The following is a 25,787-nucleotide window of genomic DNA, read 5'->3' as shown; positions in this document are numbered from 1 at the left end:
TAAATGTCAAAGTATACTTTAATTGCTTTTGTAAAAACACACAGAAATGTACACATATTTATTAAACAATTGTTGCTACACCAATCTCTTCTTTAAAAAATACAAACCTACTAATAATTTAATAATCATGCACACAAAATGTCACTGTGATATTTTACCTGCACCCTCCTTGAACGTTGATACTAAACTGCATAACAGAGGCCTGGAAAGATCAGTGGAGTCAGACACTTAATTTGAAGAAATTATTTTTTATTTTCAAAATACATGTAAATTTGTTAGTAATATAAGAACTCCTTGTTGAGCTGCTTACAAGGGAACCTCCCCATCACACCCCCCTCAGAATTAGTTATAAGTTGGTACAGTGGATAGGCCTTGAAAAACTGAACACAGATCAATCGAGAAAACAGGAAGAAGTTGTGTGGAACTATGAAAAAATAAGCAAAATATACGAATGAGTAGTCCATGTGTAACATAGGCAACATCACAGGCTAGTTTGAACCCATGAGCGCCGTGGTCCCGTGATTAGCGTGTGCAGCTGCGGAACGAGAGGTCCTTGGTTCAAGGCTTCCCTCGGGAGAAAATTTTAATTTTTTGTTTTCAGACAATTATCAAAGTTCAGGCACTCACATATAATCAACTTCGCTCTCCAAAATTCCAGGACATGTTCAGATTTGCTTGGACATATGCAAGATTTGACGGTCTACACACTGAAAAATTTGAAAACGTTAAAAACATATGTTTTGACAAAGCACAGACAAAACTGTGCGACTGTGAAACTGTTGCATTCATTTGCTGCAGTTAATGTGACAAACTCTTATGTTTTCACACTTTTTTGGGAGTGATTATCACATCCACAAGAAAACCTAAATTGGGAAAGGTAGAAGAATCTTTTTACCCATTCACCAAGTGTAAAAGTTAGGTGGGTCGACAACATATTCTTGTCATGTGACGCACATGCCGTCACCAGTGTCGTATAGAATGTATCAGACGTGTTTTCCTGTGGAGGAATCGATTAACCTATGACCTTGCAATCAAATGTTTTCGGTTTCCATTGGACAGGCACGTCCTTTCGGCTACTAATCGCACGGTTTTGCGGTGCGGTCGCAAAACACAGACACTAAACTTATTACAGTGAACAGAGACGTCAATGAACGAACGGACAGATCATAACTTTGCAAAAATAAAGAAAGTAAACTTTTCACTCTAGGGAAGATTTGAACCAAGAACCTCTCGTTCCGCAGTTGCTCACGCTAACCACGGGACCACGGTGCTCCTGAACTCGGACTCTCCTAGATGTTGCCTATCTTGCACATGGACTACTCATTTGTATATTTTGCTTATTTTTTCATAGTTCCACACAACTTCCTCCTGTTTTCTCGATTGATCGGTGTTTAGTTTGTCAAGGCCTATCCACTGTGCTAACTTATAACTAAATCTGAGGGGGGTGCGATGGGGAGGTTCCATTGTTAGTGTCGAATGTTTGACTCAAAAGAAAGTTTGCAGTTTTACCAATTTTTACACTGCAATTGAATAGGTGACTGCAAAAATGACATAAATCAAATTTTATAAATTTTACAGAAGAGGAAAGAAATTTTATCTTTGTATCTTTCCAAACCGAGAACTGATTTTTACACATGTTTCAAATTTAATTTAAATTTCCGTTTCTAAAAATAATGTTTTATATGGTGTCTATACTAAATAACACTTGGATGAGGGGAAAAAATTAGAAAAATAAAACTCTCATAGAAGGTAGACGTTTAATCACCAAAGTAGATGGAACACAAATTCTCATTCAGTTTTATTTTCCAGATTCAAAACAAATGTGGAAATATGATAAAACACCTCTCATTTTCAACATGTATGAAGACACCTGAAATACATACGAGGGCTGACTGAAAAGTAATGCCTCCATCTTCATAACTCTTCAACAGTTGGCAGCATTGGTATGCGGCAGGTACTGGCTTGTTCCGTAGCCTCTTCTCTACAGCTCCAGTTGGCGAGAAGCCTTAGCACTGAACGGTTGTGTTGTTACAGTGTAAAGTATGGAAACGTGCACAGACAGTCGGTCAATACGATTTAGGCAACGTGCGGTCACTGAATTTTTGACAGTAGAAGGTGTCACCCTAAAGGAGATTCATCAGAGATTGAAAGCAGTTTGTGGCGATTGTGTTGATGTGAGTGCTGTGTGTCATTGGGCGAGTAAGTTTAAGGATGTTGAGGAAGGAACATCTGAGCTGCATGATAAACAAAGAGTTGGACATCCTGTGACAGCAACCAACAAGTTTCACAAGCAAAATGTTGATAGATTGATTCAGGATGATCATTGTATCAATTGGAGAGAAACTGCAAGCACAATCGGCATTTCACATGAACGTGTGGGTCACATTATTGCTTTGCTTGGTTATCGGAAGATCTCTGCAAGATGGGTACCCCAGATGCTCACTCTTGAAATGAAAGCGCACACACTTTTAAATTTGCCAGGAACTCCTCTCACGTTATGAGAATGAAGGTGACCACTTTCTCCATTCAATTGTGACAGGAGACGAAAAATGGGTTCACCATTGCGACCTGGACACAGAATGTCAGTCTAAGGAATATCGAAACAAGGACTTGCCGCAGAAAAAGAAATTCAAGATGCAGCCCTCAGCTGGAAAAGTCATGGTCTCAGTATTCTGGGATGCTGATGGTGTTATCCATGTTGATTTCCATGATTGTGGAACAACAATAAATCCAGAGCATTACATCACAATGCTGCAAACTTGGAAATGGCCAACAAGGGTCCAAAAGGAAAAGGGAAATGTTTTCCTGCAACATGACAATGCCAAACCACACACTTCACGTGCCACTACAGCAGAACTTCAGAGACTGAATCTCACCACCATACGGCATACAGTCCAGATTTAGCACTGTCTGACTTCCATCTGTTCCCGATAATGAAAGACGATCTGCCGGGACATCATTATGCTTCTGATGAAGACGTTGAGAGAACTGAGAGACTGTGGTTGCAGAAAAAGTGTCTAAGTCTTCTGTAACTTGTTCATTGTTGGCAGAGATGTATCCAACTGGCTGGTGATTATGTGGAAAAGTGAATATTGGTAATTAAAGATCACATTCTAAGGGTTATTTCTGCATTTGATTTATTAAAATATTCCCATCCAAATCCAATTAACGAAGGTGGATGCATTACTTTTCAGTCAAGCCTTGTAAAATGCCAAAAAAAGCAACACACTGAAAATTTATTGTTGTTAAAGACAGAATACAAAAGGTTATGTGAGTGATAAATTCGAAAAACATCATCTGCAGTGTCGTCTGCCAACTCAGCACTGGGAAACATGCAGAAATTTTCATAAAATTTGTGGAAATCCTGCACTATATATCCCACCATCTTGGTCACATTGCTTAACATAATTTTACTCACAGCAACAGGTCCAGAAGGGTGTGTGTGTGTGTGTGTGTGTGTGTGTGTGTGTGTGTGTGTGTGTGTGTGTGTGTGTGTGAGAGAGAGAGAGAGAGAGAGAGAGAGAGAGAGAGAGAGAGAGAGTCTGACAGCCTGACGTTTTTTGAGCCTGACTAACACTAATCTATCAATAAACTCATTGGCTGTTACAAGATCCTTGTACTGTGAATCATACAGAAATTCCATGTATTTACCAGGTAAAAATTAAGTTTCTTTGTTGGCCAGCATAGGACATACCCAGTGGTTCCACAGCTATAGTACTCCTCTTGTAACAGTCTTTCCATAGTGAATTATGAAAATCCAAAATGTGTGAGGATGTGAATTTTGTCACTTCAAATTTAGATTAACTGATTATGACTACATATTCTTCTGGAACATACAACCAATTATATTACTTTTGTACATTATGGAAACAGGAATGACATCTAACAGGAAAGTTATGCATGATCTTGCTGAGCACTTACAATGTCAGAACAAAACAAAATCAAAACACGTTACGGCCGTGTCCAGGATAACCAACAGGAAAAGGTGAAGATTTTTAGTGGAGGAGGTAAATATTCATTTATGTATTTGAGTAATAGTGTATGGCTCTTTCCCTACTTCTCTTTCACAATAAATAAACAAACAAATAAATACTTTTTTTAAAAAATTGAGAAGTTTTGCTAGCAGAAGGTTCTCATTGAAGTAAAATATGACACCAATAGTCTCATCCTGTTCCATGCACAAATCGATTATGCACTTAAGTTTTACGGCAAAATTCTTTGCTCTCCTTTCATTAAGTTCTATTTCTTTTTCAGTTACTTTTCTCATAAGGGATGACAGTAAAATGTCTCCACTCACATTTAATGATACCATCACTTGTGTTTGACGGACTGCAGATTACAGCTTCATTAAATTATTTCCCATGTTAATCCAGGTACAGAGTCACGTCCAGCCCAGCATCTAAGTACTTTATATTCTGGTAATTATAATGATTGAACTTAGCTGGAAATTTCTCAATACGATCATGAATCTCCAAGCATATTTCTGCATCTGTTTCATTTTTCTTATGATATTTCCTTCACTTACACAACAGCACAACTCCTTTCAATAGCAGCTTTGTCAGTCACAGCATCCTGTTTTCTGTTACACCATGCAATGAGTTAAATTCTACTCTAATGTACATATTTGTTCCCCCATCAGTCAAAATATTTTATTTCAAGGAGGCTGTGCAAGACTTTGAGGTTTACTCTCCTTTATGTTATCCTTTTTGATGGGTTGTTGCAAGTTACTAACAAATTAACAGTGTTGGTCAAGCCATACTTTTGGTCAGTACTTAATCTGAAGAAACACTGTATGCTCACTTACAGACAGGAGCAGTTGCTCTTGCTGGTATGAAGTTATTTTTCTAATTCGCACATCCGGTACATTGTAACATCATTTTCAACAGATTGGCGAGTATCCCCATATTACAACAGATTCTTAACAAACAGTACAGTGTTTGAAAACTGACAATAGTGTGAACACATGATTTGTTAATGCCAAACACACCTGCACAGTATCACTCGCAAGCATTGTTGTGATATCTACTGATTGGCCCAGAACCAACACCACAGTATCATTTCCAAGCATTATTATGGCATCTTCTGATCGGAGCAGAAGCTGCATACATTACTGACTTGTGTTGTCCCTGCCATCATTGCAGTTTTCTATGGTTCAGCATCTTTGAGATGAGGCACTGGACTATGTGCTCTGTATGTTGATCCCAGACAAGTTAAATAATGTGATAAAATATGTTACAAAAAATTCTAGACATACATGGTTTCCGAAGTCACTTACTCAACTGTAAAAGAATTTAAGCACTCGGCTACATAAAATAACAGGAACCCAAATGTGGTAACTTGTAAATATAATGAGCAACAGATAACAGAGGACACTAATTACAGGGATTGAACAAAAGTATGGAAACACTAAAGACATTACATTACTATGCCTAATACTGTGTAGGAAACTTTTTGGCATTCAAAACAGATTCCTGTCTTCTCAGTATGGATAAAAACAATTCCTGTATGGTTTTCAAGAAAATTTTGTGCCATTCATCCTGAAAAACAGTGGCAAGTTCAAATAACGATGACAGAGGTGGATAGTGATGGCGCACCCCCTCTCTCTCTCTCCAAAGGAGACCATAAATGCTTAATAACATTGAGATCTGGTGACAGTGACAGCCAGGGCACATGTGGCAACTCATCCTTGTGCTCACAAAATCAGTCCTGGAAGACGATAGCTGTTTGAACAGAGGCCCTGTCTTTTTGGAAGGCAGCAAGACCATCTGGGAACAAACATTGTACCATGTGATGCACCTGAAAAGCCAAAATGGTCACATAATCCTTAGCAGTAATGTGCCTTGTAAAGTAACCTGGGGCCCATGGAATACCACAATATGGCTGCCCAAATCTTCACAGTGCACCTGTCATGTTCCATTCTTGGGATGTATACTTTGCCGTAAGTCAAAAACAGTGTGAAATAAGGCCAAATTATGATAATCTATTGCTCCATAGTCCAGGTTTTATGGCTCCAGTACCATGTATTCCTGTTACAGGCATTTTTATCACTGATCTCAATGGCTTTGTAATTCCAGCTTGCCCTGCAGTTCTCTGCTTATGGAGTTCCCTTCGTGTTGTTTTGGTGCTGACACTGTGAGTTCGTGAGTGCAACATTCAGTTCTGCAGTGACTTCTGCAGCTGCCGTCTTCTTATTTTTCATCACAGTCTTCTTTCAATGCCTGTCTGTCCTATCACTCGACACACACTTTCAACTGTGTCACAACTAAGTGGATGAGCCTTTTCCTCTTTTTTTGTATGCAGTATAAATCGTCAATATGGTGCCTCCTGCAACACCAAATACTTTGGCTGCTTTGGTTACAGAAATACCTACCACATGAGCAACAATAGTTTGCCCACATTAAAATTCACTTAGTTCTAATATAATGCAATAACAGCAACATGACTGATATGTGCAACATACTGGCAACATTGCAGTAGATAAGCTTTGACTGGTATTACTTAACATAATTTCATACCACAACAAAATTACCTAGTACAATGTATTTTAATCATAAAGTGAGCATCAATGCTTCCCAGGCAAGCATGATTTTAAGATGTTTTCATCCAACTCTAATCCTACTTTAATATTTCATTTAACTTCCAAATTTTGTGTAAGTTTTGAGAGATCATAATTATTTACAAAAATTACAAAACAATAGGTTTATCAAATTTTAATCAACAATAGGTCCAAGTTTATCATGGTTTTCATTAAAACAATTATGGGAATAAAAGTAATTTCTGATATCACTTAAATTAATTTGTATCTTCTTGGCACCATCCACCCATGTTTCACCTACTGCTTTTAGCTATAAAACCTCAAATATTATATTTCTTTTAACTAAGGATTAATCTTTGCTTATCAAAAACACTGTTTCTTACAGACTTTGTTATATGGGTTTTAACTTTTTGTAACTGTTCTCCAATGTGTGCCTGAATGGGTTGCGGCACCAATGTCGAGTACAATGTTTTAGGAATTTTCATTGGCCTTATTTCTTTATCAGAAATTAAGCTGCATAAATGTGAAAACAAGAGCATTTGCCACACCAATAACCATGCTATATTACAAATCCCAGTAATTCTTATGCTATGCATTATTTTAAAAGCTATCTCATATCCAACATGCAAAATGTGGATCCATTCTCGACATTACAATCTTTATTCGTTTATTTACTGTCAACTCAAACAAGTGGACGACTTATGTCAATCAGGTACCCAGACTGTGTGCCAGTACAAGAGCGCCAAAGTCAGTTTTGTGTTACATTTTTAATAATGTCATGTTTATTCAAACGGTATGCTGTGATAAGTGTTTGAACTGGTCTTGAGGAGACAATGTGGATTAAAAAATAAAAAAAATAGGGTGCTATTTAAAAGACTTACTGGTGTTCATATCTTTGTAATGAACAAAGTTACAAGAAAAGTAATTATAATTGGCATCTCCCTGTGGTAGCTGAACAATATCTGCTAGATTCATTTTCTAATTTGCTTCTAGACTAGAGGTTCCCAAATGGTGATATGCGTACCTCTCATGGTAAGTAAGGACATTTCAGCTGGTACACATTTGAGTAACCAAAAGACATATCAATATAAGTAAAATTATTCTCTTATGTTGCTTTATTTTTAAAGTACAATGAAAGTGAGAAAAATGACTGAACAAAGGAACAACATGAACAGCATGGTTCAGTCAATGGTTGGTAAAGGAATATGGGCAAACAAAGAGGCAAAATAAATGTCGGGATGGCAGGAAGAATACAGATCAGGAGGGGGGGAGAGCATATTTAATGCGAAGGACCAAAAGATGGTGGCATTTCAGCAAAATATGGACCACTGTGAGGGGGGGGGGGGGAGGCTCGTTATGGAGCATAAAATCATGGGTCAACTGGTATGGTCGATATGAAGAGAGCAGAGGGTGGTAGGGTCCCTCCAGGGAAGGTGAATGGAAGGATGCAATGTGGTGGGAGTTCCCTTTATCACACAAAGTTTACTAGATGTGGAGTTTATTGTAGGATTCCGCCTGACAAGCAGATGAAACGTAAATGGGAAGCTTCAGCCCACTGTTTCTGGAGGAGGAAGGTGGATGGACAGGAGACTGATGCTGATGCTGTCGCAAAATATTTCACAAGTTGTTCTGTGAGAACCAATGGATCCACACAAAGGGCACCCGGAAGGGCAAGGCTCAGGATAGAAGACTGCTGTTGGCAACCTTGGAGGGTGTGGTGCAAAGCCCATACCAGTGATGAAGGGACAGAAGAACCTAGGGAGGGGACAAAATGTTCCCAACACACCTGCTGGCTCTGTTTGATTAAGTTACAGGCTCTGGTGTGAAGAAGGTAGATAAGACTGGTGGAGCATGAATGCTGCTTAAAGCAATGGTCGTGCTCCACCAAGCGACTGGCTGGTGGCAAAAGGAGCTCATCAAGTGGGGGACAGCAATACCGGTGGTGCAAATAATTCTATCAGACTTGTCATGGAAGACTTCATCAATACTACCCAATGAAGAAGGGGTAAACACAACCTGGGAGGTATATAGATGGATGGGGTGATATCCATAAACAAGAAGTACGACTCCGGTTGAGAGAGGGAAGTCAGCACCTCCAGGGGCACTGGAGCAGCCTCGTACCAGGACTACCATTTTTTCATAGGTCAAGGAGGGCAGGGCCCAGAGACAGACAGAGAGTAGGCTTCAGTGAGACCTGGGACTGAAAGAGAATGGGTGACCTTGGGTGCATGAACTGTGGGTCCAATGGCCAACCTGTGGTGCCAGACCTCCAGTCTGGGACAAGCTGGGAGAAGGGCATCAAGACCAACAGGTGCCGAAGAAGGGACACACTACTCCGGCCAGGTAGGGAGAGAGGCATTGGAGGGGAACACATGTGGGAACTGCTGGGAAGGCAGAGATGAGAGGGACCTGGAGTGGGGTAAGGAGGAGTGGCAAGGATCATAACAGAGGCAATGTTAGCCGTCATAGAGACAGGGTGAAGACAGTCATATTTCTGACAAGCCTCAATGTATGATAAGTGCTCAAGGGATTTACACTTCTTTATCTTCTTTTCCTTTCTGTAAACCAGGAAATTTGGCAAGTGTGAAGAGTGATGATTATGACAATTATCAAATGCTGGTGGCGGACCACTGGTGGCGGACCACAGGGGCTCCCCTCATGGAGTGGATGACTACATTCACAGTATAGAGGCTCTGCTGCTGTACAGTGGGAAGACATGTGCCCGAAATGTAAATACAGAAAACACCTTATGGTGGGGGGGACGTATGGCTTCAGGTCACACCAATAACACATAACCTTGACCTTCTCCAGGAGGTGGTAAGGCCACTTTCCGAAGACACTAAGTAAGGTGTTCTTCCCCAGTTGGCTCACACTATGGAGTGAATATTAAGAAGGGAAGGACCCATAGGGGACCAAAAGTGCCAAAAAGGAAAGGAGAAAACGAAAAATCAAGAGGAACAAAAACCAGAAGGAGTACCAATAACCAGGAGGATAGCCGGAAACACAGAGGGGAAGGCGGGGGCAGAGGGGAAGGCGGGGGCAGAGGGGAAGGCGGGGGCAGAGGGGAAGGCGGGGGCAGAGGGGAAGGCGGGGGCAGAGGGGAAGGCGGGGGCAGAGGGGAAGGCGGGGGCAGAGGGGAAGGCGGGGGCAGAGGGGAAGGCGGGGGCAGAGGGGAAGGCGGGGGCAGAGGGGAAGGCGGGGGCAGAGGGGAAGGCGGGGGCAGAGGGGAAGGCGGGGGCAGAGGGGAAGGCGGGGGCAGAGGGGAAGGCGGGGGCAGAGGGGAAGGCGGGGGCAGAGGGGAAGGCGGGGGCAGAGGGGAAGGCGGGGGCAGAGGGGAAGGCGGGGGCAGAGGGGAAGGCGGGGGCAGAGGGGAAGGCGGGGGCAGAGGGGAAGGCGGGGGCAGAGGGGAAGGCGGGGGCAGAGGGGAAGGCGGGGGCAGAGGGGAAGGCGGGGGCAGAGGGGAAGGCGGGGGCAGAGGGGAAGGCGGGGGCAGAGGGGAAGGAGGGGGCAGAGGGGAAGGAGGGGGCAGAGGGGAAGGAGGGGGCAGAGGGGAAGGAGGGGGCAGAGGGGAAGGAGGGGGCAGAGGGGAAGGAGGGGGCAGAGGGGAAGGAGGGGCAGAGGGGAAGGAGGGGGCAGAGGGGAAGGAGGGGGCAGAGGGGAAGGAGGGGGCAGAGGGGAAGGAGGGGGCAGAGGGGAAGGAGGGGGCAGAGGGGAAGGAAGGAGGGTATGAAAAAAGGAATGCAGCCCTGGGTGAAAGAAATGGCCGCAGCAGCTTGGGAGTAATGCACAAACTCATTAAAGAGCCAGGAGCCCCCCGAGGCGTCGCAGAATGTTTATTTCGGGCTGTACGCAAGACACAGGAAGTTCAGATTATACCGTGCCAACACCCTTCCATTAGGCTTTACAGTAAAGGCCGACAAAGAAACCAGTAATAACCCAATCCTCCTATGCATTGTATACTCAGAAATGCTTTCAAATCAAAGCATGAAGCCTTCTTTATTAAAATATCTTCGAAGTTCTAAGCATTCTGAGTCAGCTGGTAAAACTACTGATTTTTTTCAAAAGAAATGTGTGTTTTGTAAAAAAGATGATGATGTTTGGTTTGTGGGGCACTCAACTGGGCGGTTATCAGCACCCATACAAATTCCCAACCTTTGCCCATTCCAAACTCGCCACTTTCATGAATGATGATGACAACACAAACACCCAGTCATCTCGAGGCAGGTGAAAATCCCTGACCCCATCGGAAATCGAACCTATGAGACCATGCTCGGGAAGCGAGAACGTGACCATGAGCTGCGGACGTCGTAAAAAAAGTTCATATTGGTGGCAAATTTTATTAACACTGATACTAACTCAATAAAAGCCTCACACCTGGTTAGTTTTAGAATTGGAAAGGAAGGAAAACTTCATGCGTCTCTCCCACTGCTTGCAACTAGAGATGCGGCCCCAGCGGTTTTTGGGGGAAAAGAGGCAAAAGAAATACAAATAGTTCCATTATCCAAGAATATAGTAAAACAGAGAGCTGAAGTCATGTCTTCCAATATTGAAGAAGCATTATTATTACAACTGCAAGAGTGCACCGATTTTGCTCTTCAAATAGACAGGAGTGGAGGCAGCACATTTATGGCACAGTTCCTCATTTTTGTAGGTTTTGACTATCATGACGGTATAATAGAAGTGTGTCTTTTTTGCAAATCACTTGAGTCAAATGCTTCAGCACAGAACATTTCCTATATGATTGCCCTTTATTTGTTAAAAATAGGCATTTCTTGGCAAAAAGGTGTTGCTATTTGTACAGATGGGGCCAAGACAATGTTTGGTAACTTAACAGGAATGGCAGCAAACATGAAGAATGTTGTACCTGATTGTCAAAGCAGACACTGCATAATACACCAAGAAAGACTGGCTTCTGAGAATATGCCCAAAACTCTCCATATTGTGCTGATGGTCAATGCAAGATGATACAAGGAATACTCTTCTTTCTCTTTGGGAAAAAAACACCTCCTTTGAAATAAGCCATCTGAGTTTTAGTGGTGTTTGTTACTAGTTACATGTGTGAAAGTGAGCTTTCTGTGTTTGTGCACATTAAAAGTAAATACAGAAACAGACTTAGAGAAATGGCGTCAATACTGGATACTTTGTAGAGATTTCACTGAGCACTGAATTCAGGAATTTATTTTAGTTGAAATGTACATTAATTCACTTAAAGTTTTCAGGAAACACGCCTTAATGTCCATTATTTGCAAATTAAAGTTCAAATACAAAAATTTAATAAAAAATCTCAAGAAATCGAAACAAAATATTCACAGCCCAAGAATTTCAGAAAGTTACAAATTCCTTGGCACAACAGTTACTGCTATATTTGTTAGTATTTTATGGAATGTCCTTTTGATTTAATCACTGCCTTGACTCTGCAAGGCATTGAGTCCACCAGCTGTCGAAGATCATTTGGTTTCATCATGAACTGATGATGGCCTTAAGACTTGGTGCTTTTTTGTGATAACATTGTCCTGTAATGCTGCCAGACATTTAATATAATGACTTGGCATGCAGCCCCACACCACGATACATATAGAATGCTTCACAGTAGCAGTGGTGCACTAAGGCAATAAGTCTTTGCCTAGTCACGACGAACAAATTTAATTCCATCATATCCAAAGATGCTGATCTTACTGCCTGTTGGCTGCTGTCTCGGGTTCTTCGGCCACTTGTCTGATCATTTTTCAGACATTTCACCAGCACAAGTGTCTGGCATTGTCAAAGTTTCTCTCTCCATTGCCGGCAGTGGACCGGAGCCGAGCTCATGGTCGCAGACTATATTTACGTGGAGCACCAATGTCCAAAGGCTTCCCCGTGGTCATCTCCAATGTGGTTCTCTTGCTACCTGTGATGGTCATTCACTGCAGCAAGTGAAGCCAGGATTCGTTTAGCTTGAGGCTTTCTTCTTTCTTGTTGAAGCTGTTCTCATGTTTGTGTATTTCTATAGCTTCTCTGAACAAGTGTGTGTGTGATAGTTCTTCTCTGTAGCCAGAACTTCCGTGTCAGCAAATTTTACTATGTGGTCAGTCCCACATAGAGCGTGCTATGTCACAGCCAACTTCTCCACTTGCCCCACCTGCAAAGTTGCTTATATTCTGTGACCCTTGTGTTGATTGAGCATCCAGTCATTCCAACGTAAACTTTTCCGCAGGTGGGTGGTATGTGGTATATTACCAACATTCCAAGTTGATCCCTTTTCTCCTTTGCCAATCTGAGACACTCGATCTTCTTTGTCGGTTTGTAAATAGTATTTACGCTGTGTTTGCCCAACATATGGCCGATTCTGTCAGTCACTCTGGGAATGTATGGCAGAAAGGCCGTACCAGACATTTCTTTCTCTGATTTGTCACTTCGCCAAGTGTTTGGCCCTGTTATACTTTTAATATAAGTTGTGAAGTACCCAACGCTCCTCAAAACACTTTCCAAATGTTTTATTTTGCGTCTGAGGTGCAACAGCTCACATATTCATCCTGCTCGCGTTACGAGCGTGTTAATCATGCCTCTTTTCTGGCCTGGGTGGTGATTTGATAGTTTATGCAGGTATCGGTCCATATGTGTTGGTTTTAGATACATGCTGTGTCCCAGGTTTTTAACATCCCTTGTGACCAGCACATCTAGAAATGGTAGTTTGTCCTTTTCTAATTCCATGGTAAATTTTATGTTGAGATGGAGCTGTTCTTCACCATATGGCCCCACACAACAAAGGTATCATCGCCGTATCTGTTCCACACCTTAGGTTTAAAAGGTGCCAAGTCCAGTGCATGTGCTTTGAAATGTTCCTTGAAGAAGTTGGCCACCACTGGACTAAGAGGAATACCCATGGCGGCACCTTCCAGCTGTTCATATAAGTTGCCATTCCACGTGAAATAGCTCATGGTGAGACATGCATGAAAGAGTTTTGTGATGTCTTGTGGGAAAATGGAACCGATGTGCTCCAAAGAGTAACTGAATGGCAATTTCATAAAGAAAGAAACAACATCAAAGCTAACCAAGATGTCGTTTGGTGCAAGTTTTAGATTCTTCAGCTTCTCAATGAAATGTTCTGAGTCCTTTATGTATGTGTCAGTCTTCCCCACATGTGAACGGAGCAGGGAGGCCAAGTGTTTTGCCAGGTTATACATCGTGAGCCAGGAGCGCTAACAATCGGTCTTAGTGGAATATTATTCTTGTGACTCTAGGTAATCCATACAGCCGAGGCGGGAGGTCTTCTGTGTTGCACAGGTTCCTCTGTATGTCCACCGGCAGAGAAGATGCCTTGATTCACCGATTCGTATTCTGTGTGATACACAGTGTTGGATCTGTATTTAGTTTTTGGCACACTATTTGATCAAAAGTATGCGGACACCCCCAAAAACATGTTTTTTTTTTCATATTAGGTGCATTGTGCTGCCACCTACTGCCAGGTACTCCATATCAGCGACCTTGGTAGTTATTAGACATCATGAGAGGGCAGAATGGGGTGCTCCGCAAAACTCATGGACTTCGAACGTGATCAGGTGATTCGGTGTCACTTGTGTAATACGTCTGTATACAAGATTTCCACACTCCTGAACATCCCTATGTCCACTGCTTCCAATGTGATAGTCAAGTGGAAATGTGAAGGGACACTTACAGCACAAAAGCGCACAGGCCAAAGTCATCTGCTGACTGACAGAGACCGCCGACAGTTGAAGAGGGCCATAATGTCTAATGGGCAGACATCTATCCAGACCATCACACAGGAATTCCAAACTGCATCAGGATCTACTGCAAGTACTGTGACAGTTAGGCGGGAGGTGGGCAAACTTGGATTTCATAGTTGAGTAGCTGTTCATAAGCCACACATCACGTCGGTAAATGCCAAACGATGCCTTTCTTGGTGTAAGCAGCGTAAACTTTGGATGATTGAACACTGTAAAAATGTTGTGTGGAGTGATTAATCACGGTATACAATGTGGCGATCTCATGGCAGGGTGTGGGTATAGTGAATTCCTGGTGAACATCATCTGCTAGCGTGTGTAGTGCCAACAGTAAAATTCAGAGGCGGTGGTGTTATGGTATGGTCGTGTTCTTCATGGAGGGGGAAATGGCTCTGAGCACTATGGGACTGAACTTCTGAGGTCATCAGTCCCCTAGAACTTAGAACTACTTAAACCTAACTAACCTAAGGACATCACAAACATCCATACCCGAGGCAGGATTCGAACCTGCGACCGTAGTGGTCGCATGGTTCCAGACTGTAGCACTAGAACCGCTCGGCCACCACGGCCGGCCATGGAGGGGGACTTGCACCCCTTGTTGTTTTGCGTGGCACTATCACAGTACAGGCCTACATTAATGTTTTAAGTACATTTTTGCTTCCCACTGTTGAAGAGCAATTCGGGGATGGCAATTGCATCTTTCAACACGATCGAGCATCTGTTCATAATGCACGGCCTGTGGCAGAGTGGTTACACGACAATAACATCCCTGTAATGGACTGACCTGCACAGAGTCCTGACCTGAATACTACAGAATACCTTTGGGATATTTTGGAACGCCGACTTCGTGCCAGGCCTCACCGACCAACATCTATACCTCTCCTCAGTGCAGCACTCCGTGAAGAATGGGCTGCTATTCCCCAAGAAACCTTCCAGCACCTGATTGAACATACGCCCCAGCGAGAATGGAAGCTGTGATCAAGGCTAAGGATGGGCCAACACCACATTGAATTCCAGCATTACCATGGAGGGCATGTGTCCGGATACTTTTGATCACATAGTGTACATCGTCGGATCTAGTAAGCCCCAGATCTGCTGCTCATAATCTTCGGTCTTCATTACGGCAGTCGCATTTCCCTTATCAGCAGGCAGTACCAATAAACTCTTGTCAGTATTAAAATTCTTAATAGATTGTACCTCTTCTTTCTTCAGGTTGCAAGCTGGTGATTTTGCTTAGCACAGTATCCTGGCTGTTTCAGTGCATATTTCCTCCGCTCTTTCACAAGGAATGGTCCAAATGGCTGCTTCGATATTAGCAATGATGTCCTTCACAGGTACAATTCCCGGGATGACCGTGAAGTTCCCTGCTTTTTGGACAGACACTTCCTTTGTGGTCAATTGTGGTTCAGTGAAGTTGACCACTTTATGCAACATGTCGGGAAACGCCTTGTCGGTCTGCTTCCAGCATCTTACAAACTTTTTCTTCTGTCTCTCAGTGCAGCACTTGAGGTCACTCTGCATGCTCCTGTGGGTGATGCAGTCAGTCTTGTCCCAGTCATCTTGATGCACTCTGTTACTTAATTGATAGAGAATGTCCAAAAGTACCTCATCTGTTCTTGCCAGTCTCTCTGTGTTGTATGAATTAGCTTATGAGGAAAAGCTCGTTCCATTCTGCTATAGATATGATGTATTTGGGTGGTGGTGAATAGATGCTACACTGAAGTTCTTGAAATGTAAGTGCCTATTTGGACGGACACAAACTATCCCATGAAAGTCTAGAAGAACCAACTTGAAATGGCGAGTCTGGGGATATACAGTAACACACTACACATTGCTTCCGTAGGGTTAGTGATGAGGAGATTAGATTAATTACAATGCACACAGAGGCATTTGAGTATGGATGTAGATATAGGTTTACAACTCTGATGTTACATCAATCACTGGTGAAGTAGCATTAAATGATTGACACAGAAGTGAGTACAAAAAATCTGGTTGCAGAGACAAACTGCTGTGTAGTGTATTACAAGGTCTAGGTTAAGCTGAAAAGCATTTGTTAAGAGTCAGCAAAGACAGCAAATGTGATGATAAAAAACTTGACTGCGCTAACAGACTGATCTGTAGCACATCTCCAAATCTAGATTAAGTCAAAATGTAACAGTTTGATTAGGATTGGCGAAGTTTATGAACGTGAAAGCAAAATTTTTGGTTGTGGTGACTCACTGGTCTGTACCTAGGTTGGAATGTGACATTTGAGCTGTTAAATATGCAAGAATAATTATGCCATTTGAAATGTGTTTGAAGTGCCTGTCCTAAAATACTGAATTTTATACCCCATCAGTAATGGCTATATCACAGTGTAAAATTTCCTTTTCCCCCTAAATGAGAACTGAGCTGTAAAATACGGGTGTGATATACCTTTCATTATATTGCTCATTTTGTTGCTTTTATTCTGCAATTTCATTCTGTAAACAAATGATCCATCTGGAGAGTGGAGCGCTTTTTATATATAATGTATATTTCATATTGTACAGGTTGTGAGTAGTTGAAGATATTGACACTGAATATTTGGTCTTTGGTTTCTTTCTGTGACATCACTTGCATTGTGTTTACTTACCCTCTACCAGTGAATAGTTTGGCAACCATTCAAACTGTTACTGGTTTCAAAAGTGTAGCAAGTTTCATTGAGCTGCAAAAATGAGTCAGCAAACTGATGGGAATTTTTGTGTAGTTTGAAAGGCAAAAAGTAAATCCTAGATTGGCGCAAGGCTTACAGCTTCATCGTGAATGAGAAAAGATGTGACGTGTGGCAACTGAAAATGAAGCTCCTAGTGTAACATGGGTTGTTCGCGAGAATGACCTATGTTCCACCACAGTAACTCATACTGGTGAAAGATAGTCATTTAATGTACTCACAAAAATCCACTGTGCATATACTGATCTGTGATCTGTGCAAACGGTGCCTGTGTAGTGGCACAACACAGCAGGGGCACGGCACAGTAGCACTTGCTGGATGTGAAGATTTATACCTTGGTGATGGTGCCCCTTGAAAGTGTTATGAACACCCTAGAGAAAACAGACATACTACAACATAAAACGTTCAAGACAAATGAAGACTGTAAATCTTAGATTTTAAGTTGTGTTCGGTGTAGTCAGATGTACTGAATGGTGCATTTGAAGTTATGAGTTACTGATAACTGGATCTGTCTTCACACTTGGCTTAAATAGTTGAAATAATGCAGCAAATTATCATTGAAGACATGTTCATCATCCAGTGGTAGGAAATAGACACTCTCTTACGGAATCACCCCACCTGGAGATGAAGTAGAGAAGAATAAGTTCACAAATGGTCGTGGTATTGAGTAGCCGGACCATGAGAACAAAACAAAAAGGTGACATTATCTGAAGAAGAACAGTAAAGGGTAACATAGACCAAACCAAACCCTATTCACGGTGTTACAGTCAAGTTACTATAAACACGCACAGAAGCACTTAAGTCAGCCAGTCACGTCATCGCGCGAGCATGTTCAAGTATTTACACATGCCAATGCACAGATATCTGTGGGTCCATCAGTTACCACTTGCTGAAATGCTCATCATCAGTTAAAGTGTGCCTTTTTTGGAAGTGGCAAATGTAAGCTACAAAAGCAAAAGCTATGTATGTTCAATCTGAAGAAATCAAACGAAGCACATGTTTGGTAACTGCCTTTGGCAGGATGCTTTAATTTGTGTGCACAATGACCTGATTGGGTAACTTCAATGCTACAAAACTCTGAAACGATATAAATTATTGAAATTTTTTCTTAACAATTATTTCTCACCACAACTTCCCCTGCAACATGCTTATACACTCTTCATACAGTTTCTGACCACCTTGTACATGGAGAAGGCACAACAAAGACAAAAACACTTATTCATGTATTTTATGATTTGTGTATCTCATCTGGACAATGGCAACTAATAAGTGATTTAATTTGCACGTGTACCATTACCAAAATACATAAATAAGTCTTTCTTAATTTATAGTTTGCTCTATATACATATATTCAAAAAAATTAGCATCAAAAACTTTTCACTTGCATTTGTGTCACAGGCTTACCTTTTAATAGCAGGCCTTTCTTCTGCATTGCATTTCTATTTGCTCTAGTATTTGTGATTTATGATGGCATTCTTGAATCTGAACTGAAATAATCATATACAGAAAACGTCCCTTCAGATCCATTCTTTTTTGTTGATTTTATTACTGTAGCTTTGCTTCTTATGTGCCGCAACATGGAAAGCACATACAGTATATTTTAACTTAGCAGAATATCCAGTCCCCTCTTTATTGTTTGTCAAATTTAGATTCATGCTTTTGCTATTATGTTCTCTCTGCTAACCATTTCATAACATCTAAAACACATTTTAGGGAACTCTTTTCTAGAGTCATTTCCAAATGAATGCAGACTAACGAAAGGCAGTGACGCTCATAAACATTACACAAGAATAAATTCAAATCTTCATGTCTTACATTGCCAATACACAGCTCTGTCAAAAGGGAATATTTAACAAGGGCCATCAGATTCACAGAAAACTTTCCATAAGCATAAAGTCAAACAAAGACAAGGCAATTTAGTAAAGCCATCAACTCTGATGTTTGCTCTATCACTGCACTTACTCCATAAAAGAATACCCAAAAAAATAAATCTGCTGCTTATGATGAAGTGTATCACATGGATTATTCAGCACAGCAAATTTTATATAAATCTGTAGTGGTATATTGTAAATCATAATACACCCAGTGTAAATACTGACATTTAGTCTGACATCTGTAGCCCATTGGATAATATCAGAGCATTTAGATCAAATAAAGAAATAATACTGGCACAATCACAGTCAAGAGAACCTTGCAGGAAAAAATTGGAACTCTCATAATCTTAACACTTCAGGCAATACTGTATTTTTAAGAACACTGATGTATTTTTGAGCAAATATTGGAAGCATGAATAATCATCATATAACAAGTGAATGACAAACTAATGAATAAGGACCAGAAACTTCCACAAAACAAAGGAGCAAAAAAGTACTGTTTGCATTTCAACAACAACTAAAATGTTAACTGGCTGAGCCTTCTCCCTATATGAGAATACTTGTAAGAAAATCATTGCAAATAATACAAACCATATGTGCATATGAGTATTTGTGTCTCCAGCAAAGATTTTGTTAATGTGTGCACATTTATGCATGGTTTTTGTTTAGTTTTTTCAAGTGTATTTCAGTGTAGTCAATGCATGTACCTCCATCAATTCTGGAACACAAACAGCTAACAGGTTATTCTTGCTTATGTTCGAACTATGTGTCTAATTCTATGAAAATTGTCTAAGCGCAAATAATAAAACGAGTTAGGGGAATACCAGGGAGCTTCCAACCATAGAGAAGCTTTGCAGGGCAGATCATTAGTTTAAAACTGACTATGGAATATTACATGGAATGGAACAAACCTCTTGCAATAACATTTGCAGGTTTTAAGAAGGCATATGACTACCTCCATAGACCTCCAGTACTAAACATTTTAAGAAATCTGGGACTCCATACAAAACTAATTAAATTACTTACTCTAACAGACACCAATTCGAAGGTTACATTTAGAAGAGACATTTCTGAACCACTCCTTATAAAAACAGGCTTACGACAACTGACCATGTATCACCATTATTGTTCAACTGTGCCCTGGAATACACAGGAATGGTACACGATAACCAGAAAATTGGACTCAGAATATCATTAAAAAAAAAAAAAAAAAGATTATGCTAACTAACCCAGCACTTGCAAATGACAATAGGGGAACAAGAAATCAAAATTGTTGATAAACTTAAAAAGGTGAAATCGTAACTTACAATCTAAATGAGAAAGTATCATGACAAAACAGAATAAAAAACTGAATAAAGTAAATTACATTACCAAAAACACATAGAACAAAAAAAGCCTATCCATAGAAACAAAATTAAAACTTTATAAAGCAGTCACACAACCAGAAATAACTTATGCAGGCGAGACCATCTTCAAAACAACTAATACAGCAGAAATTGACAATATATTGAGGTCAGAAAGAACAATAATTAGGACATGCATAAATAAACAACATTAAGTAAATGGGCACTGGAGAATAGCTTCAAATGAAACAGTGAGCAAGAAAATAGAACCAGTAATGAGCACAATCAGGAAGAAGCATCTCCCATTCTTTGGACATCTGCTTAGATCATCAGAAAACAGAATTAGTGTGATAATAATAGAAAAATTGTGGAATAGTAAGAGCAACGTTAAAAGGAGCACATAAATTATGAAGATATAAGAACTCCAAATTACAGTATACGACATAAAAACAGGGAGAAGCAGACTACTGCAAGACACACAAACCAGGCTACAAATGAAGTTCAATAACCAGGTTACAGAAAGAATGATCTCAGATGAAGAAAGAAAATATCTGAAAGAATGAAGTAGTACTGGGCAGACAGAAGAGAAATACACCCTTCATGTAATAATAAATTATAACAATCCCTGTATAACTACCGCACTACTGAATTTCTTATTAAACTGCATTATACCACTGAATAACAACAACCCACAGTCTAATGCTCTGTACAACAGACTGGAGTAGTCCAATGAAGGCCATAAAATGAAAATAATACATAATAGAAAACAAAACAAAAAATGCTGAACAAAAGTGTAATCTTCCAATTTTTTACATTTGTTACTAGCACAACTGTAAGTACTCACAGTTTTCGAGTATTTTCGTCTTCTGAAACCTGTAGTTCTTTCTGCATACTCTGCCTACTGTATGTCTTGCTAGTCATTCCGGACTCTGCAAGTTAACAATAAAATGAAAGTCCTACACCTAGATTTAAGACCTGCATACCGTAATGACAGTTGCATGAAACACACTACATCTAGGGCTACGCCTAACAAATTACAAAACTATTAAATCATTGGCGAATGTTATCAGAATCACTGATATTACACAAAAAGAACTCAGTTATTCACTTCACGATGATTCTTTTCGTGTACATTATTGTTGAAAGTGTATTTCCGCCTCAATACACTTTTAACCTACGGAAAGGTACTTTCGTCGACTCAAGAGACAATATTTAGTTTTCAAAAACTTCTGCACACTTCAACTCACCGTCGGCTAAAATCTGGGACGTATACATGTACCCATTCCATTCCAAGTATTCTTGAATTAAACTGTTAATTAGTAGTAGACTTTCGGGCAATTCTGGTTTATCCCGTGGCTGCGGATTAGTGTCGAAAACTTTCATTATTTCTGATTTTACTTCGGCTCTCACTTTGCGTAGGCTTCCCGATGATTCCAAGTTTTCCTTTAAAGCTGGAACGCCAAGAGTTAGTAACCATAAAACATACCACAAATATTATTTACTTCTGATACCTACACACTTCAGCACCTTCATAGAGCTCCCGCTCTGAATCCATTTTTTGTATCGCCGCCTTCGCAGTAGCTGTGACAACTTATCGCTACCACTCCTTGATTTGTTTCTCTATGGTAAGTTATCTCTGACGCCAGGATCTTAAAAACACATTCCTTTGTCTTGTTTAGAAAATTTGGATTTCTGAAAAATTGAAATATTCCCATTAGAATTCACAAGATATAGCATTGCTGCAGGAAAAAAAAACCTAAGGACATCACTCGATCGAGAGCGCATCCTGATTTTATATCTATACCGGTACTGACACGGTCAGTTCTTAACAACAGAAACGTGTAATAAGCGCTGCATTTATTAGAGATGGGCAAAACTGTTCTTTTCAGAGATCGGATCCGAACTGTTCACTCCCTGAAATGAACTAGGTCTTTTTCATGACTCACCACTCATTCACAATAGAAAATAAATGGAAGGCACATTGCCCTTTAAACTTGGTTTATTCCAGTACTATACCTGTATTTTGATCTTATTTGATTCTATTTTGAAGTAACACAGATAATGAGTAAGAATTTTGTATTGTTTATTGAAATTTCCACGATATGACAAAGTTTTTGATTATCGATTTATTTTGCACTATCGTGGTTTTTTGGGTGATCGGAAAATGTTGTAACTTGAGATTTACATTAACAATGTATTTGGCTATAATGTATTAAAATTTCATTAACCTCGTACAAATACATCCCAAGCCATATATTTTTAAAGTGAACATTTCCTTCCGAAGACGCCCAAAATCGCAAAATCCGTACTACAATTAGAAAAAAAATATAAATTTGACTGTAAGACCAAAGTGCTGCATATAGCCTTATGCAGAATAAAACAAGGAAAATATTGGTGTATCACATTTTGCGATACGTTTATTGGTTCGCTCGTAATTAAAGTGTAAATTCGAGTGTCCATAATAAAAAATCCTATAGTAAGAGGAGTCGTCAGGAACCTCATCTGATCAGTTTAAACAAATAAAAATAAAATAAAAACAAATGATGTATACATAACATAATTATGTAATATACATATCGGTATTAGTACGAAGAACAATATCCAGAATAGACGAACTCCGATGCAGGGGCGCTGAGTCAAGCTGGTCGAGCCGCGAGCTGTATTGCTGCGTGAGCTAAGACCGCAGAGACCAGAGTGACACCTGAGTTGCTTTGCTCAACGCTCTGGCTAGAGTCGAGAACGGTGGGGTGAGCGTTGAGCGGGCGAGTTCCGACGGTGGGGGGAGCGGTGAACCGCCACCACTCACCCGCTCCGAGGCAAATCGACCGTTCTCTTGCGAGCAGGTTGTTGCAAGTAGTTCTTATGTTCTCCGCTAGGAGGCTCTCTCTCCTGTTGCTCGCATCAACCGCCCAGAGGGCAGGACGTGCGACTGAAACGATCGCCGACGGAGTGAGATGCTAAGTTAAGGTGCGCCAGACACTGCACGCGGCAAGGGAAGCACAGAGACGGCACGGCATATGTGAAACACAAAATCCAATGGGGCACTGCACAATGCAGGCAGCCAGGGCAGAAGCAGGGCAGAGGCCGGCGCCGGCTGTGTTGTGTGGCGTGCTCTGACCAGCAGAGGCCCCGCTGATATGCTCCGTCTCTCTCTCTCTCTCTCTCTCTCTCTCTCTCTCTCTCTCTGCTGTGTGAAACGTTTGGAGCTACCGTTCTTTTTTTCTGAATCACTGATTGTTCACTCCTTTGAAAGATTCAACTCTATAAAACAGTTCAGGAGCGGATCCCCCATCTCTAGCATTTATCCCCCAAACTCTTTACTACTGTATTTATAATTACCGAGTAGCATGCAGACAGATGTTAACTACGCCTAATGTGGGGCGCCCCATTCGGGAGGATCTGTTTCAACTCTCAGTTCGGCCATCAAAATCTCAAACTGCGCGATTTCCCAAAAATCAATAAACAATACCTGAAAGGTTACATCGTTTCTTTAATTTTTCTCTATAGTCTGAGGTTGATTTCCTCCGTAATACAGTTGTCATCCGTCCCGATATAACGGGACTGTCACCGTTATGGACCTTCCTGTCCTGAAAAGGTGTAATTTTTGTCTCCATTTTGCAAACCAAGTTTACACGACGACTCTTGCAGGCAACTGCGCTGCCGGCCACTGCGCAAGCGCGCCGGTGAAACTAAGCAGTTTCGTCGTGTTCAAACTTTGGCGACACTAGTTGAATGGGTTTTGAGGTTAAGTGTAGACAAACTGAAATATGAAGTGGGGAACGGAGAATAATGTCCGCTTTTTTGATTTGTGGGATTTCAGTGATGCTGGTTACAAAAATAAACAACATTTTGCTGCTCCTGAGACCGTCACGTGCGATCAGAACATGGACAGTTTGACAATATCTGAACTGCAGGGCAGAATTTATTGAATTAGGAGCACATATCAAGAAGCTACATTTTTTATTCAGTATTCATCTATTTAAAACGTCGCAGCAGTGCTTCCCATTCACATATGTTTGAATTTTGAATTATTGCCACTATACAGATCTATCTTCTAGAGAGTAGTTTGCACACCATTCTCTTCTTAATGCGCCCTACTTCGAATAATTACTGCTGCTAATGTTAATAATTATTACTGTTAATTATTGGTTTTTAATGAAAAAGCGTCATCACCAACTAAAACCGTATCTTGCGCTCGGTTTACACTAGCAAGTTATTGCAGCAATTTACATCCGCGGAGGAACTTGCCGCGCGATTTGCGAGTGTAAACATATCGCCAAGTAACTTGCAGCTTTTAGGATTTATTTCTATTTCCTGCAAGTAGGAAGCGCAAGTTATAGTAAACATCTCGTCTGCAAAACACTCATATTTAACATTTTACTTAATGTGGTGACTTAATTTTATGCAACCATCTTACGTATTACACTCCTGGAAATGGAAAAAAGAACACATTGACACCTGTGTGTCAGACCCACCATACTTGCTCCGGACACTGCGAGAGGGCTGTACAAGCAATGATCACACGCACGGCACAGCGGACACACCAGGAACCGCGGTGTTGGCCGTCGAATGGCGCTAGCTGCGCAGCATTTGTGCACCGCCGCCGTCAGTGTCAGCCAGTTTGCCGTGGCATACGGAGCTCCATCGCAGTCTTTAACACTGGTAGCATGCCGCGACAGCGTGGACGTGAACCGTATGTGCAGTTGACGGACTTTGAGCGAGGGCGTATAGTGGGCATGCGGGAGGCCGGGTGGACATACCGCCGAATTGCTCAACACGTGGGGCGTGAGGTCTCCACAGTACATCGATGTTGTCGCCAGTGGTCGGCGGAAGGTGCACGTGCCCGTCGACCTGGGACCGGACCGCAGCGACGCACGGATGCACGCCAAGACCGTAGGATCCTACGCAGTGCCGTAGGGGACCGCACCGCCACTTCCCAGCAAATTAGGGACACTGTTGCTCCTGGGGTATCGGCGAGGACCATTCGCAACCATCTCCATGAAGCTGGGCTACGGTCCCGCACACCGTTAGGCCGTCTTCCGCTCACGCCCCAACATCGTGCAGCCCGCCTCCAGTGGTGTCGCGACAGGCGTGAATGGAGGGACGAATGGAGACGTGTCGTCTTCAGCGATGAGAGTCGCTTCTGCCTTGGTGCCAATGATGGTCGTATGCGTGTTTGGCGCCGTGCAGGTGAGCGCCACAATCAGGACTGCATACGACTGAGGCACACAGGGCCAACACCCGGCATCATGGTGTGGGGAGCGATCTCCTACACTGGCCGTACACCACTGGTGATCGTCGAGGGGACACTGAATAGTGCACGGTACATCCAAACCGTCATCGAACCCATCGTTCTACCATTCCTAGACCGGCAAGGGAACTTGCTGTTCCAACAGGACAATGCACGTCCGCATGTATCCCGTGCCACCCAACGTGCTCTAGAAGGTGTAAGTCAACTACCCTGGCCAGCAAGATCTCCGGATCTGTCCCCCGTTGAGCATGTTTGGGACTGGATGAAGCGTCGTCTCACGCAGTCTGCACGTCCGGCACGAACGCTGGTCCAACTGAGGCGCCAGGTGGAAATGGCATGGCAAGCCGTTCCACAGGACTACATCCAGCATC

General features: G+C 41.7%; 1 protein-coding gene across 5 annotated transcripts; it reads right to left on the bottom strand.

Annotated features, from left to right (window-relative positions):
- Positions 1-21,994, bottom strand: LOC126236251 (centrosomal protein 20-like). Of its 5 annotated transcripts, XR_007544887.1 has the most exons (6): positions 21,980-21,994; positions 21,693-21,857; positions 21,413-21,616; positions 21,010-21,094; positions 18,353-18,435; positions 1-202 (listed from the first exon to the last, which is right to left on the bottom strand). XR_007544887.1 is itself a non-coding variant. In XM_049945402.1 (4 exons), the coding sequence occupies exons 1-4, from the start codon at positions 21,718-21,720 to the stop codon at positions 142-144; spliced, it is 390 nt and encodes a 129-aa protein (XP_049801359.1). In that variant the 5' UTR covers positions 21,721-21,794; the 3' UTR covers positions 1-141. The 5 variants fall into 5 exon arrangements, 3 of the variants coding, with proteins under 3 accessions (XP_049801359.1, XP_049801360.1, XP_049801358.1); XR_007544886.1 differs by lacking the exon at positions 18,353-18,435; XM_049945402.1 differs by lacking the exons at positions 18,353-18,435; positions 21,980-21,994 and having other exon boundaries at positions 21,681-21,794.
- Between the last annotated feature and the right edge of the window lie 3,793 nt (positions 21,995-25,787).

Source organism: Schistocerca nitens, chromosome 2 (assembly GCF_023898315.1).
Source record: "Schistocerca nitens isolate TAMUIC-IGC-003100 chromosome 2, iqSchNite1.1, whole genome shotgun sequence".
NCBI classification, from domain to species: Eukaryota; Metazoa; Arthropoda; class Insecta; order Orthoptera; family Acrididae; genus Schistocerca; species Schistocerca nitens.
Note: the sequence above shows the minus strand (reverse complement) of the source record. Positions and strands in the feature narration are given on the sequence as shown.

Coding starts and splice junctions, on each gene's coding strand:
- LOC126236251 (XM_049945401.1), bottom strand. CDS start 21,720: ATGGATTCAGAGCGGGAGCTCTATGAAGGTGCTGAAGTGT. Junction 21,095..21,412: donor GTCCCAGATTTTAGCCGACG/GTGAGTTGAAGT, acceptor GTTAACTTGCAG/AGTCCGGAATGACTAGCAAG. Junction 19,541..21,009: donor GACGAAAATACTCGAAAACT/GTGAGTACTTAC, acceptor TTTGTGTTCCAG/AATTGATGGAGGTACATGCA.